Raw genomic sequence first — 17,261 nt, 5'->3', positions numbered from 1 at the left:
CTACAGCATAGCATTAGTGAAGGCTGTACATCATCAATATGTTGAGTTTTATTCATATTATATAAAGAAACAGGGGCTGGGGATGTGGCTCAAGCGGTAGCGTGCTTGCCTGGCATGCGTGCGGCCCGGGTTCGATCCTCAGCGCCACATACCAACAAAGATGTTGTGTCCGCCGATAACTAAAAAATAAATATTAAAAAAAAATTCTCTCTCTCACTCTCACTCTCTCTTTAAAAAAAAAAAAAGAAATGGCAAATGAACAAAAATAGAATAAAGCCAGAACTAGAAAAATACTATTCAGAATTACAAGAAAACAAAGGGGGAGGAAGATTAGTAGCAAAAAAAAAAAAAAAAAAAAAACAGAGAAAGCTTTTAAACTTTTTAAAACTTTCATAATTAGGAAATAAGACACTCTTAAAGGAAATGTCAACTATTACTAAAATCACCAGGTACACGCTGGTGTTTGTATCTGGCTTATTCAATCTGAAGGTGATGTCGTTTCTCTTTCCCTAGAGGTACTGAACTGCTAACATCCATGGACTAGATCAAGTTTGCTTCACTTTTCTTACAGACTGTTAAACAAAGAAGTGTGTCTTGAGTTTCATGATGTCCCACATGTTACTGTGACTAATCCCCAGCCATTTTTATTTACAGTGCTCAGAATGAGTTTCTATGACAATCCCCTACCACTTTTTAAATGCTACGTACACATTTTCTGCTTTTTGGAAATCATTTGTTCTAGACTCTATCCAAAGAAAAGCACACACGTTAATGTCTGGAGAAGTGGATTTCATCTGCTGATTGAACAACAAACAGATAAAGCAGAAAACAATGAAAAATCTAATACTCTTTGGATGACTAGTTCTTTGTTTGTTTTCAGGTATTCCATTTATGATACCTGCAATGGTGGAGGTTCTTCTCCTTCTTTATCAAGCCCCCTCCCCGGGCTTTCTAAAAGACCCTCACAGCCATCCCATTAATACACTTCACACTTGCACACTCTCCAGGACCCCTCACAACTTCCTGTCTCAAAGTAATACTTACCTTCTTTTAACAAGGGGCAGGGGAGGGGAGAAGCAAAGAAGCTCAAGACCTCTGACAACTTAAAATCCACTTCAGTGCAAAAGCCTCAAGATTGCTAACTATTTTCAGAGAAGAGCAAAAGAGAATAATTAGGTGGGTGCACTACTGGAACTTGGCTATGTTTTAGTAACTACTACCAAATGCCAAATGAATTCATTACAGCCTGCTCTCCAAGGTCTTCCCTTCCTTTCTGTTTTTCACTTATTTTTCTCCTGCTGTTTAGTTTTCCTGTAACTCTGTTTTATACTTCACTATTACTAAAAGAATATCCTTAAAAAAAAAAAGACAGAAAGAAACAAAGAAATGGATCTTTTCTGTGCCTTGACAGCTTTCTTAAGAGAAAACATGCTACCAGGGTCAGCTATTAAACAAGAGAAAGCACCTGCATCCTTTTCCATATCCAACTGGATTTTCTGAACATTAAATAGATATTTTTATATCTAAAAAGCAAAACTGTAACACTAAATAGAATTATAGTCAAATGATGGAATTTCTCATATATCAATATCCTATTTTTAAGAAAGCAATACTTAATAAGTAATACTACAAATGTTTAAAAACTTCATATGGGCTATTAGTTGAAGGGACCCCAATTTAAGAACATCAAAAGCTTTAAAAGCCTAATTTCTGAGGAAATTATATCTAAGATGGCATCAACCCAGTTATTCAGTTCTGAATCTTTGGAACCTATCACAGTGTCTAAGAGGTAGTAAGAACAGAAAACATGTTTGATAAACTAAGCTACTAATGACATGGCAGAATTTATCAATAAAGGCTGCCAGAACAGAACTTCTAGTCCAACACCAACCAAAGCACATGGATCCTGATTTGAAGCAACTGACAGTGGGCTACAACAGTTCTCCAATGCATACAAGAATCTTCCATCTCCACAGCTCTGGGGACACATGAATTTAGCTTTCTCAACTCTTCAATGAGAGTTTGTTTGGTGCACCCAGTTTCCTTCAAGATAGGAGACCCTAGATCTAACACCAAAACAGAAAAAGCTCTGGATTCTCACTCATTTTTAAATTTCAGAGAAAACAAGAGCTTTCAACATTGTTATGCAGTTCAAATTCAGAAGCAGGGGTCTGACATACTGGGGACACTCTGAAGATAACTCAGGCCACAGAAGCGCAGAATGCCTTGACCCATATAACAAGTCCTTCTACCTGTTTTCTCACCTACCTAAAATGTAGGATTTATATGAAGAGTTAATGATGGATAAGAAAAGGTTATTTAAATATCTCATTTTAAGAGCACAATTCTGGGGATCTGAGGAATTTGGCTTCAATACTGGCTTTGTCAGTTACTAATGGTATGACTTGAGTGAACTACTACTAATGCTCTTTGATCCTCTGTTTCCTGAATAAAGACAGTAATGCAGTCTCCACTCTCTCCCTCTACTCAACATAAAAAATTTCCCCAAACTTGAAAAAGTAAAACAAAACAACAACAAAAAAAAAAAACTACATAAAACCAAATAACCCACGTCCACAATTTCCAAAACTCAAAGCCAATTCTAAGAAGTGGCACCCAGATATGTAAACTCTTTGAACGGCCCAAAGTTTTTAAAGAGTTTATAGCAGAACACTCTACTACAAAGCAAAATTAACTGTTAAAGCTGCTCTATCCTCACTTTTGAACTAAGTGATTTGGTAGTAAAGAATCAAAAATGTGAACCAATCTTCCTGTCCTGTCCATCTCCAGTCTAACCTCCAATTCTGCTGCCTCAAGACATGGCTTCACTTATTATTCTCCCACTCCCATCCCATCCCAGCACTACCCCAGCTCAACTGCACATAAAATAAAAAGTTATGCATAATCAGGCTTTATGTAGCAAAACTGAAAATGTCTGTCTTTGAAGAATTACAAAGCTTTCTGTCTGAAACCTCTGACCTTTCTAGAGAAATCAGAGTCACTGTAGTTTAAAAATGTAGGTGGCAAAAGTACAAAGGATCACATTTATCCATTTTGCATGTTTGTCGTCTTTTCTGAAAAGAAGGACAAATATCTTTGGAACAATTACTTCTCCGACCTTAACATTTCAGCCTGCAATATCCTCTTTCAGGAAAAAAAAAATATATATCCTGGGGCCCAATAGGATGACACTTCTTTTGTTAATTTTTATCCCCACCACATTTTACTGCAACTCGAAAATATATAAATTCCAAAACATTTTTAAAGAAATGTCTATATAGTGAGATGGCTAGGAAAATAACAGAAGTTCATTTAAATCATTTTAAAACCATTATAATTCTTGATTGAGAGATTTCCAAAAGTACACTGAAGAAAAAAAAGTGGATTCTTAATAAAAGTTCTTGTCACATAGGAAGAGACCATACAATAAATGTATTGCAATGACTTTCCTTCCCTAATAGGAGTACATAACAATAGTTAGGCTGTTGAACAGCATCTTACAAAGACTTCATTCTCAGAAGTTACTTGAAAGTACACTCCAAAAGAGAAATTTCTACCATTTAAAAGAAGGGAGGGGGAGTCGATTAAATGAATCCATCAGAAACTTTAGTAACTGAGTAATTTTTATTTGATATGCATCCATGCAAAAATCTTATCAAAAACACAAAAATGCAAGCATTTCTCATGTAAATAAGCTTTTAGCCAAATTCTTATCAGAATACTTGCTTCATCTTAAATGTTTGTGACCTACTTATCTTTAACCTCCAATTACTTAATGTTGAAAATATATTCTCAGATGCACAGTTTTCCATCAACAATTTTAATATGTAATATGAATTGCACTCAGCATAATAGATATCTACAATTTTCATTGCTAATGTGCTACTCTGAGCCTGCACAACTGTTTAATACTATGTACAAAAAATAGTATGTTACAGAGGTTTACATGCAGATGCACAATGTCTTAATTACTCAGGGTATAGAAAGCTCTTTAAGCATCTACATCCCTCACCCATTCAGAATGCTAAAAAATGGCATGAAGAAGGGCTTGATGTCATCTCACTACTAGAATTCCATCTGTCTATGGCCCTTCTTTGACTTGACTCCTTCTGCAGCCAACATTTTCACAAAGTTGATGAGAATTTGTCAACCTAAGGACTTGTAATGTCAGCTCCTTTGAAAGGCAATGTTATATTTGAAAGTGACAATGAAGGATCCTGTACGTATATTATTCATTTTATGTAAGAGCTTAAAATTAAATAAATAATCCCTTTAAGACTAAAATACACAGAATCGTAAATGCTTCCAACAGGGGCAAGAGACAAGTACATACCCACACGGAAGAGATGGCTTTAAATTCTGACATTCAGTATGATGTCTCGGATTTTGAAAATAAATGAACAATGACATTGTAATACCACAGTTCCTACTACCTACTGGCAAATACCTTTCCCTACCAAAAATTCCCACTCAGATCAAGCTCTGTGACTCACCACAGATATCTTCTCCAACAGCATGAATGCAATGCACTACCCAATCATGAGCAGGCAAAATTACAAAAGGAAATAAAATCACCCAAACCATAGCAACAAAGACAACAGCCCGACAAAGGCAGATGCTACACAGACATTCATACAAATTTTTAAATAGTATTCATTTTAAAAATATGTTTTAATTTCATTTCACTTTTTTAACCCATAGAGCATTTCAAACACTGCCATTAAAATTTTTTAATAAATTATATGCTCTGAAAACTGTCTAGGTTTGTAAAATCACAGATTATTTGGGACTACCATAGCACTTCCCAGAGACAAAAAAGGGTGGGCAAAACGGACCTGGATGCAGAAGACAACGTGGTATGAGTTCTATTGGTTTTATTCTAATCTTCTTTTGTTTCCAATCTCCACTTTACTCACAAGCTTCAGCTTTCCCTTTGCAGCATTAATTGACACTTCACAACCCTAACTGTAAGAGTTTATCACTTCCTAAAAGAAAGTCCTATTTGTTTGATTCAATATAAGTTCAGTAGCTTATTTTTAAATATGCCTTACAAGAATTAATATGTTCAAGAGTTAGTGTAATATAAATTGCATTTGCTTATTTTTTTTCTATTTACAGTCATAAAATTTGCATCAAGTAAGGGTGTTAGTTTTTGCACTAAAGTCATTAAGAACTAATATGTCTAAGTTTTTAAAAATGAAAACAAGGCTCAGTCATTTAAGGGCATTTGTCCCCATTTTAATTTTTTTCTTTCTATTCTAAATTTAAAATTTTTTAAACTAATAAAATTTCTTTGCTCAAACATGATTTTTGCTTTCTGTTAAATAATTATATATAAGGTCATAACTAAGGAATCTTTCAAAATAAAGTTTAAAAGAAAATATTAGAGAAAGAACATATCTATTTCTTGTATATATAATATATATATGCACAGTAAAATATTATATGCAATGTGAATTTTTAATACTTGATTTAATACTCAAAGATTTCAAAGCATCTATAACCCATTTGTCTAATATTATTTTACCAAAAAAAAAAAATCTTAAATCTGTGTCATAATGCTTGCATTCACTAAACTTCAACATTCTAAAAACAAGATAGAATAAGTTACTCTGAATTTTTGACCCTAACCCTGACCCAAGTAAGGCCTCCTTCTTTGGCTAAGATTTAGACTCATTAGTAAAATGCCTCCATGAGAAGGTTCAGATTTTGACTGTGTATTTCCCTTTTACTCAAAGACAGGTGTGTGATGGCATTTAAATAATATTCAACTCAAGGCAAGAGGTTGTAAAGAAGGATACAAAATTTATTTGAATTCTTTTAAGAGCATACTATTTGGAATCAGAAGACTTGGGTTTGAATCTTGCTCTGCACAAGTAACCTGGCCATTCTAAGACTCCCTTCTCATTTGTTCAAATGCAGAGTGCATTATTTATTCATAAATTGTGTGAAGGGAGGAAGGAAAGGAGAGGGAGAGAGGGAGGGAGGGGAAAAGAAAAGAGCAAGCTACATATATGGCAAAACTTAGTGCAGTGCCAGATGCAGAATAGACACTCAATAAAAGTTCTTTCCCTTCCTTCCTTCCTTCCATATCCTTTTCTCTACTCTCAATTGATCTAGGTCCAAAATATCTACCACTAGGGAAGTGTCTGAAAGACATGAAGAGGAATAAATTTAAAGTTCTCAAAGAACATTAAAGCTATTCCACTTTAATCTTCAGTTATTATGATCATCCTAATCAGTCCAGAGTTGGCCCACACTACATTTTAAAGAACAACCCTCGTCAAAGCACATAACACAAACGAACTTCTTTTTCTCCATTTTATCTTATTTGGCTTGATTTACCAACTGAACAGCAAAAATGTCCTCTGCTATAGAGCTGCTGCAGTTGTCACTTGTTGCAGTTACCATTTCTTTGCCTCAAAAGCCATGTTTACTTAACTAGAACATTAATGGGAGGACTAATTCCACTAGATAAAATGTGCTTTTTACACAGTGCAATTACCATAACAAAACATGAATAATTGTTTTCTAATATTTGGAGGAAAACTTAAAGAAAAAAGGCATTTCTGTCTAAGTAGCAGATAAGAAAATTCTGTTAAATTTAAGGACACCAAAGTTTTGATGAATAATATATCTCTTACAGTCACCTTAGCAGAAAAGAAACTAAAAGCTAGCTAGCACTACTAGCTTGCAACTTAAAAATCAAAATAGTGAAAATAATAAACGACAAAGTTTCCTTAACCCTAATCCCCCAAACCAAGATTATATGTACCCCAAAGTGACTAACTGGACTCTCAAAATCTGAAAGAATTTTTGCTAAACTTTCTAAAAATTTCTGCAGAAAGTCCTGAACCCCTAAATAATCTCTTTAGTCTGAAATAAGTTATATAAAACAAAAATCATGGGAAATGGATTATAAAATTCTCCACTTTTCATCTCACTGCCCAAGATCTCTTCACAGTCATTATTTAAACCAAAACACTTTCAGAGCATCTCCGTTTGCCACTAAGTTCACGGTTTTATGTTTCTCTTAACAGAGAATGCCAGTTCATTCATTCTGTTCCTCCTCCACCTGACTTCTTCCTCCCCCTCTCACCCTAAAGGATTTACAATTTATAATATATTTAAAACAGGCTCTGACAGCTAAATAACCATGGGGAAATTACTGTTGGAATGGTAATAAACCAGTGTTTAGCCCATTTGCTGAACTCAATCTGTGTTTTATGTTTTTTTCTTCTATTCTAATCCTCAGAATTGTTTTCAATAATCTATATTGACATTTGTGAGCAATTAGAATTGCCACTGCTTCTGTGCAAGATTTAAAAAGCCGGCAGACTGTTCTGCATCCTCTGGAAGCAGCTTGAGGCCCTAACCAAGTGAAACACCCAGTCCTACTGTGTACAGCACTGACCACAACAAAGGCTGTGGTTTCTCCCACACTAGCCTTAAATAGGTTTAAATTAATGCTATTCATCACTGGGTGGAAAGGAAGACAAGGCAAATCCATGCCAGCAGCATTGGGAAATTTTCTAACCCATACACTCAAACCTCTTAGCCATAAATGAACTGACCTCCATTCAAAGACTTAACTCCAGAACAACTTTTTCTCTCTATTCCTATTTACTCTCTGCCTTTGAACTTCCATCTTTTCCACTACATTCTAGGTGAAGGATTTTATTACAACATTCTAGACAAAGGATATTGTCACTGTCCTCAAGTTATGCAGAAAACACTCAAGGATACAAAGCCATAATTATCTCAAGCTAATTGGTTGCTAGTGTTATTTTTTAATAATTAAAAGATAAACTTAAAATCTTAAAACATGTGCATGTATTTTGAATAGATCCATCAGCTACAAAATCCACCTTGAGTTTATCTTTACAGTAAGAATTTGAAATACAACGAAATTCTTATTCTTTATTTTAAATATCGTGGAATATTAGTCTTACCCTGCCTTTTCCAAACATACTTTATCAGTATAAAGCATAGGATCAACTTTCTGCTAAGGAGTTCATTAAGGTACTGAAGAAGTTTAATTATATAATGTATAATTCTAGACTTGAGCATAAACACACACACACACCTGCTAACAGAACATATTGAATATATTTCTACATATGTAATACTTCTTTAAACTAATATGGTAAGTTACCTAAAAATTAAGACATTACCATAATTAAGTTGGCATACAATTATTATGAATAATCATAACAATCTAACATGATTCATTTAAATTTTTTAAATGATTATTCTATATGTACTGGTAACCTTATCCATATACTTATTCTGTATTTAAAATACTAGCTTTTTTAAAAAAAGGAATCATTCCCACTGCTTAAACAGCACTCTGGGTATAGCCTGGATGTGCACAAACACGCACATGAAGCGCACACACACACACTCACAGACACTCCTAATCTTACACCTGCTCTGAAGCAGTAGGAAGTGAATTCTCAATCTGTCAACATGACCATCTGGTCTATCTGCATATCACGGCTTTCTCTATTACTATATGAAGGAATGGCAATCACGAAGCCAAAATAAAACTAAAGTGCACCTGAATGGGAGTATCTCTCTTTTGGTTGAAATGGAATAATATGTGGCGTATCAGAGGAAAACTAGCAATGCTCTAACTAATTTAAAATGAGCATTCCCGACAGCATAATTAAGTGAACAATATGGTACAGGTAATATGGTAATCATTAATGCTGCTGTACAGGTTTACTGTACCAGTATCAAAGTTCTGAGACCCTGAAACATCTCTGCTATTCCTGGTGCAAGCACAATCAAGTGTAGGCCTAGCAATCAGTTACCACTGTAGCAAAGATTACTGTACAAGTAATCTCCACCTTCTACCTTAAAAATAACAAGTGCCCAAAATGCCATTAGGACAATATCAGTTAGCTTTGGTTTTGGCTAATTAACAGTTACAGAAATTACCTAACAAGTTTTGGTCACTTACTAGTATTTCAAAGTAAATTTTAAGATCACTAAAAATACTTCCAATCTTAGAAAATTCTTTACCTGAAAAAAGAGAAGATGGCTCATTGTGATTCAGCCTTGGGGTCTAACCCAGTTGAAAACTAGCAAAAGCTCTAGATGAATGAAATATAATTTCATTTGTTTTAGTTTTTAAATGTCATCACACAGCTGCCTCAGAGCTTTCAGCCTGCCCCACAACAGGCAATAACTACCAAATATAAATTGGTGACACTGTCATTCTATGGCATAAATACAGCAATATAGATCAGTCCAAGAGAAGAATCCTTAAAAAGTCTAACATCTTGCAAAATTTAACTAACTCTAATGAGAATCTTTGTAAAATCTGATTACATTACCAGAAGTTATACAGAAGCAGTTTTAAAAAAAGAAAAAACTCTCCAGAAAGTTCTCGGTTGAGTGCCTACTAATGAACAAAGGTTAACTTTATCTAAAAGGTCAAATGCCTGGTGGCTAAGGTTATGACCTTAACAACTTAAATTGTGACCTTGCCACGTGCCGGGTATATTGTAGATTCTGATACAGATCATCTGGTAAAGACTGGTCATAAATTAGCTTTACTGTTACACGCCCACAAAGAAAACCATTTGCCACAAAACCATAATATCTCCAAGTTGTCATATGATCCATGGGAAGGACAACTCAAATAGAGACCAAATTAAGGGCATAAAACGATTTTGTTCTTTTATACTTTTAACGAGATGAAATTCTCAGGCTTATGGAATCACTCCGATTTCACTACACATGTTACTGTTTATCAGCCACAAAATTCACACAGTTCTAATACCACTGGATTTAAGGGAAAATTTTGGAATGCAGTTCATGTATTATACTTTAGCATCTCAATAAGCCTTAGAATAAATCACTTCTGCTTTTAAAAAATGATAGATTCTGCATGTGCTTCCAATATTCTTTAAGATTTCAACTTTTTTCCCAAACAAGCAGCCAACGCACAAAGCCCTGATTATTATAGATATTTTTAAGAAGAAAAGATTTCCTTTCTATAGTCATGGTGGGGGCGAGGGGGTTAGAAGGAAAAAATTCAATATTTTCAAAGAAAGAAAGGAAAAAAAAAAGTGCACTATAGGTGAAAAGGCCACAATGGTTTTGGCATGTATCTCAAAGCACGTTTCAGTGTCTGCCTCCTGCCAATACTGGCAAGTTCTCAAAACTTTTAAGGAGGTAAAAACATTGTTTAGTGTTTACAAATCTTCAGTATTATAACAGATGCTTGTCACATCGGTTGTATGGAAGTTGACCGATCTACCTCATATTTGTATTGGCAGCTTCCCTTCAACAAATAACAGGTCTCTAAATCTTTTAAATCAAATTTGAAATATTTTCAGACAAAAGGCCCTTACTACTCTCTTTTGCAACCTTCCTGTTGCTCTCACAGAGAAGCAGCCATTACTGCGGTCCTGTGGAAACCAATGGCCAGACATTTGGCTGGTGTTCAGGCATAACGAGGGATTCTGGGATACATCAGGAAAACCAATCCTAAAGGTAGTCTGATCCACACTGCTGTCCATAAATCTTTCATAAGCAATAAGGATGCTAACTCTCCTAAGCAAGCTTCTAAATGTCATTTCACCAACTTCGCCCCTCCAGGTATCACAACCGGCAATTGCAACCCGTTAGCTCAAGGATTTGAAGCAACAGCATAATAATAAACCATCGACAAGGAAAGGTAACACATGCAATGGGAATAGCTTAGAAAGGTTGCATTTCTTTAAATCTAATGGAAATGCTTAAATCGAAAAAACAGGTACTGCTTGTGCTGATAAAAAACTTCACAGGCATTTCATTTTCATGTTATCTTGTAAGGAAGCAAACAAACGTTCTATATCACCTGTTGGCACCCTCAAGTTTCTATGTTGGCCAATTAAAGAATTCACTATAATTTATAAATCATTTTTCTAAATATCTAAAAGATAAACACAAACTTTGAAAGAGTGCTCCATGAAAACCCTTGTGACACATATACTTTTTGCAATCTCATGCACTTAAATAAATAAAAATAATTTTTAACTTTGCTTTAGTCATAAACAAAACAAACTAACAGCAGGGTAAAAGAGGGTTAAGGAAAGTCTATTTGTTCCTGTTTAGAGATCATTTGAGAAGTATTGCTTTTACATTTTTGCTACCCAGAAATGGCAAAAGCAACAGGCACTTCTTATAATTAAGTATACATTTTCAAAAACCCAAATATTTGAAACGCTTACAGAGCACATCTTCTAAAATACTCATCTATCCCCTGCCAACAGAATGCAAATGATGATGTGACATGCTTGCAAAATTAATTTCTCCAGTTTCTTAAGTAAGGACAGATGGATAACAAAAGTTCTTTCTAAATCGTATATCGAAAAAAAAATAGCAAATAGAATATCAGCTGACTTCTTTAAAAATCATCTAACATTTATAGAACTTAAAAATTTTTATTAAACAGTGCAGTGTTGACTTTATAGATATTATCTTCTCTCTCCTCTATGGACAAAGTACGTAAATAAACAAACCCCAAAACAATCCACTGGTAGGATTCCACAACTTACTTTCTTCCATCTGGCTCAAGTAACTGCCATGAAGGCAATCTAGCAAGACCGATATGTACATATAAAAAGTCAACAAGTTACACAAGACCTGAGCTCTCCCATAACACAATGAGCCTTTTGTCTAAAACAAGATGAAAGGAACAAAGTAAAAATGCATTATTTTATCCAGTCCTCAATAGTTTTATCCCGAATGTTGTTCTAAATACTGAAACATGATCAGGTGAAACAAGCCTTAAAAAACAATAACCAATTTCTTTAAAAAAAAAAATCAAAACAACTCATTGCCTCAATTATCAATAGTGACTTCTCAGCATTTTCATGCATTGTACAGGCAGGTTATTTTTAATATTAACCCTTCCATCATTTATTTACAGAGTTAGTTTGGTTCGTTTCCCTTAGCTATTGGAGAGGACATTGAGAATTCCTAAATACAAACCTACTAAGCTTGGGTATTAATATGATTATCTTTCCTTCATAAATGATCAGCAATTTGATAGCAATCTTACTTCCAACTAACTTCTTAATTGGCAGGGGGTTCAAGAGGCCCCAGTGGGTTAAATACATTCCCCACAGAAAAGCAACTAAAAAGATTGCCTCACCACCAAACTAAATGCTTTTTAAATAGATCACATGCCAGTTAAAACACACTATTTATTACAAGGGTTTTTCACTAGGCTACTTTCACCCCTCAACGAGAACTGTGACTTACACTTCACACCTGTCTGATACAAACACCTTGACAGCACCACTTACCCAAAGAACTGAACTTGGAATTCTCTCAAAGCTAGGCTTTTCCACCTGAATGAAGGCTCAGACACAGGCCTTCAGGCTTCTCTGACTTTGGTCTATCTCTGAAACCATAATGGCTTTATGTAAGCGGCCTGCAAGTTGGAGAGCTCAAGAATGGCGGAGCACACACACACACACACAGGCAGTCAAGAAAGAAACACACAAAAGAAAGCAGAAGAAATTCTCACCATCGCACTTACCTGCTGCATGCACAAAGTATGCCAAATATAAATCGAGTTCCTTAACAGAAACCCCTATGTGATGGGGTTGGACACAGAGCCCTGGATTAGAGCATTGTGGGGACTTTACAAGGCGCTCGCCATCAGTACTTTCCAGCGGAATACCTTTAAACAAGATGACCATAACAAGGTCCAACCTCCAGACTTTATCTGCCTGGCGGAGGCAGTCAATTCTTCGCATCTTGCCTTTCTGGTCTGGGTTGGAAAGAACACAACATGGAGGTTTTTTCCCTGTAACTGTAAGAACAAAATCCTCTCGATACTCAGGTCGGATATCTTTCCGTAACTTTGCCAGAAGTCGAGATGCCCACTTCTGCTTGACCTCTGGTTTTTCACTTAGCAATTCATCCTTCACGGCTCTCTCTTCTTCTTTTGACATACGCTTTTCATGCTTTTTGAAGTATTTTCGTTTTCGGGCCTGCAGGTTGAACCATGTGTAGGCGAAGGCTCGGACATGGGGCAGAAGTGCTTCGATGAAAGGATGAAATTCATCCTAGGGAAAGGGACCAAAACAAAAATATGAATAGCCTGAAAAGAAGAGGAAACAACTTTCTTCAGAGAATTACCTTAAAAATATTCCTCGTTTCACTTGAAATTCAATTCAAGCGTTGTATTACCTAAATCATACATAAAATCCCTAAGGGAAGTCAAAGGGAGAGGGGACAGAACTATCAGTATCATTTCTCATGATTGGTTAAGAAAAAATTGCTAATTTTTTTTTTTAATGTTCTCATATGTTCACTAAAGCATATCAGTTTCTATTGTTGGGCCTAGTCCCCAAATCCCTTTGATAGTAAATGAAGTTCATGTAAATGCTTATAAAAATATATAATCTTCACCCTATTTCAAGAAAGGCATATCTAATTTTGTCCCAGCCTTGACCTCACCACTTGTAGTACAGCCAGGGCCCGGCCGCCAGATTGGCAAATCCTAAACATTTAGATGCCAGTCAATGTTTATGGAAGTCTAGGAGCAAAAATCATCTCCACCATCAATGAAAACAAAGGCTTTCCCTCTAAAAATATTGCACGCAGACTGTTCCGTTTCTTATTCATTTTGGTAATATCTTGATTCTTCTTTTAAATATTATAGTTGCATATAATTTTTGAGTCAGAAAATTAGAAAAATTGGGCAAATCCTTATACAAAAGAAGAATTGGATATTTATTAGGCTAAAATAAAAAAATGTATGCCCAAGACATAATTGCTGATACTATAGGAATTAAACAAAAAGAAGAAAAAAATGACAAAGAATAGTGTACATGCCAGAGAGTAAACAGAATTCGTCACTATGACAATACTGTTACAACTAAATGCATTAAATTTGCTGATGTGATTATGAAATGCCTTCAGTAATGATCGTGCCTAAAAAATGGATCATTTAATTTTGGAAATCTATTCCAGCTTTTTCTCATAGAGAAACAGAGAACCTAGTATATTCCATGCTCATGAAACTCCAGAAAAATCCTCTTAAATTCAGGTAATTGGGAAATAAAATTGAACTTAAAGCATTTAAATTGTTTTTCCTGTTTTACTCAAAATGCTGGGTTTTATACTGATATTGGGTTAGGAAATATAAAAATAAAGAAAAAATTATACAGTAACCTCCACAAAGCTTTCAGAGTACATCTAACTTCTAATTAACTAATCCATGCTAACCTTATATGACTTCTTTCTGCCACATAACTGCCCGAAAAAGATAAGTTATTTACTTTTAAATAATTGAGGATGAGAAAACCAAAGAGATATTTGATGACTTTTAAAGGCTATAAGATAAATATTGTAAAATGTATTTTTTTTGGTTTCTTATAATGATTTAAATATATACTTTTGATGCACAAGTAATTGTAATGTCTAAAATATTGCTATTATTAAAGCAATTATTAAATTGTTTAGTATTCAAATGTAAACTGAGAGTAAACTGGTAAAATATTTTAATAGTCAAATATGTTAAAATTTTACAAATTATAATCAGTCATCAAAGCACAGTATATGACTGGTTTTTTAAAAGCAAATATATATAAATGTAATGCATAGTAAATCACTGCAATAATTGACATTAATTTTTTTCTCCCTGAATGAATTTTAGGCTCTATGTTTCAAGTTTAAGTTTGAAGACTGTTCTTTTTCAATAAAAGAATCCAGAAGAAAAGTAGTCAGCTTTCATAACACATGTGCATTCTTCAAGTGGAGGGAGAAAAAAGAAAAATATAAGAATTATATTATTTTTACCAAAATCCATTAGCATTTTTTAAATTTCTGATGTTGGAGAATCTTTCTTATTCCCATACTTTAGAAGAAATAGGGGGCGAGTCACAGTTTATCTGCTAAAGGTATATGCCAAACCACAGAGCATTTAAACATTACTAAATTCTGAGCTCATCCTTGAAATGTTCTTAAATACACAAATTTTAAGTTTGAAACAGTCCTTCACATTGACTGATTTTCTTATATATACAGGACATGCTGGGGACCAAGATTCTGTGGCGTTACGCAAAGAACTACTGGAGTCTCCCTTCAACGACACAGTGAGCTTTTACCAAAGGGAGGATTTCATTTTAAAGTCTCAGCCCCATTTTATAATGCAAGGAATAATTTAGCTCCAAACAATTCATATCTATGCTAAAACATTACCTGAAAGTTTTATTAATGCTAATAATATTTTAAATAAATATTATAATATGGCATTTTATTTGTCCGAAGACATATTTAAAACGCTCCTCAAAAAACTGCAAACTACAAACTCTGTTCATTCGTGTTCAGAAGCATTTTGTTTACCTGCTAACCAAATGCCCATATATCTCATCATAAAAATCTGTAAAGGAGGCCAACTATATCAACTAGTTGTTAAGAATAATCTAAGTCACCAATTTTGCACCAAAATTATTTATAACATATTATTCCCCAAAGGTTTCTAGAATGTGCCAATAAAACTGCACAATATTCTGTATAACTTTACTCACATGCACAATTACAGTGCTAGTTAATTTTTTAAAATATATCTTTCTCGACTCATGGTTAGAAATATTCCAGAACATCAAACTAAAGAGTGTCACTAGCTTGCAGGAAACGTCCAGGGATAAAATAAATGATTGGTTTTAAAAAAAAAAAAAATTACATGCCCTCATAAATCACATGGCTGAACAAAATACCATAAGCTATATAATATTTAAAATTATTCAAGAGAAAACAAAAAGAATAGTTTACATAAGTAGTCGGTGAGAATGTTACAGGCCACCAATAAAAACAAACCTAAAAACCTGTTCTAAAAGCAGTATTACTTTGAATCAGCATCTTAAATGTTGATCTGTTTGAAAGCAAGCCAAGTTTAAGAACCACAAAATAGTGATATTTCTGGAAACTACTTTTTTTTAAAGGTTCACCTATAAATTTGTCCTGGTTATCATTATATAGCCAGGTACATGTTTTAGTTATAATATGCCCATCCTTGATTAAAATAAGCTGTCTGGTATTTTCCTGGTAAAGTTTTGTAAAATTATATACAAGTAAGTGGAGTTTGTTCTTTCACTTAGAGTACTTTCATCATTGTGCTTACTGGATTTTTTTTAAATGAGCAATAAACTACTAAGCTTTTCTTTCTACAACTTCCTCTAAAGTATTATAAATAGTCCAGAATATTAAATAAATTGTAAATTATTTTTAAAAGAACCTCCCATAAAATAAATGAGCCTTTATCCACTACTTATTGTACATTTTTCCACAAACTTTTACACCAAATAAATGTTTCTATTAGTGGTGTTTTAGAAGAAGGCCTAGTGAATGTATCAATCAATGCTACCAAATATGTAGGAAGAAAAAAAAGAAAACTTTCTTAAATGTGATAATAGGTCAGGTACCAATAGAAGTCAACTTTGTCAAATACCTGACTACACACCCTGGGCCTGCATGGATACACAGGTATTCTCACATATGCACAATCCCAAAATACAAGTTTATCACTTCAGAACTCACTTAAGGAGACACTAAAGTATCTGTTAAGGTCCTTGCTTTCTGTTGCAGCACACTGGTATTATCTACAAAGTTCTATGTGTTGCAAACTTTTGCCAGCTAGAACTTCAGCCTTCGAATCTCAGCATTTTCACTGCAGTCTTTAATTCATTCAAATTATCTTACACTTTGCATCTTATCCATATGCAATTGTGAACCTTGCCAGAAGTGGTTGGAAAAGTTTCATTCCACACTTCCACAAGTTACTAAAATAGGAACTTTAAAAGTTTGTTAAGGGGGAAAACTTTTACAATAACTAAAAGCAACTGCTATCCATTATTAATGCTAGGCCTAAATCCCAAACAGACCATTTCGACATAAAAGATGCATTTAAGAGTCTTCTGAGATCAAATAGCCGGCATTATTACTGTTAGATATTGCAATAAGAAGGGTTGTCATGTGGGAAATAAATCCAGAATCGAGAGAGAAAAGAGAAAACTAGTGATACTTTTTAGCCTTCCAAAGTATTCTGGTTAAACCGTTATCTCCTGCTGAATGAAGGCAAGAAGGCAAGAAGTGGTAGCAGGTTTTTTTTTTTTTTTTTTTTTTTTTTTTTTAAGGGAGTGGTGAATAAACATTTTATTTGAAACATATAACTTCATGTAGGTGATTAATGGTCTGATTGCAATGTACCAAAGCAGTATGAAAGCTCACACTTTGCTTTAAAAAGAAAA

General features: G+C 34.3%; 1 protein-coding gene across 3 annotated transcripts in view; it reads right to left on the bottom strand.

Moving 5' to 3' along the window:
• The window catches only part of Nfia (nuclear factor I A), a 351,492-nt gene that overhangs the window by 332,082 nt on the left and 2,149 nt on the right, over nt 1–17,261 (bottom strand). For all 3 annotated transcript variants that reach the window (XM_026407234.2, XM_026407231.2, XM_026407233.2), the window contains one exon: nt 12,542–13,073. In XM_026407234.2, coding sequence (XP_026263019.1) covers nt 12,542–13,073 — 532 coding nt within the window. The remainder of the gene's footprint in view (nt 1–12,541; nt 13,074–17,261) is intronic.

The sequence above is a fragment of the Urocitellus parryii genome, chromosome 11, assembly GCF_045843805.1.
Source record: "Urocitellus parryii isolate mUroPar1 chromosome 11, mUroPar1.hap1, whole genome shotgun sequence".
In the NCBI taxonomy this organism is placed as follows: domain Eukaryota; kingdom Metazoa; phylum Chordata; class Mammalia; order Rodentia; family Sciuridae; genus Urocitellus; species Urocitellus parryii.
The sequence above is the reverse complement of the archived record's forward strand: the minus strand, read 5'-3'. Positions and strand labels throughout refer to the sequence as shown.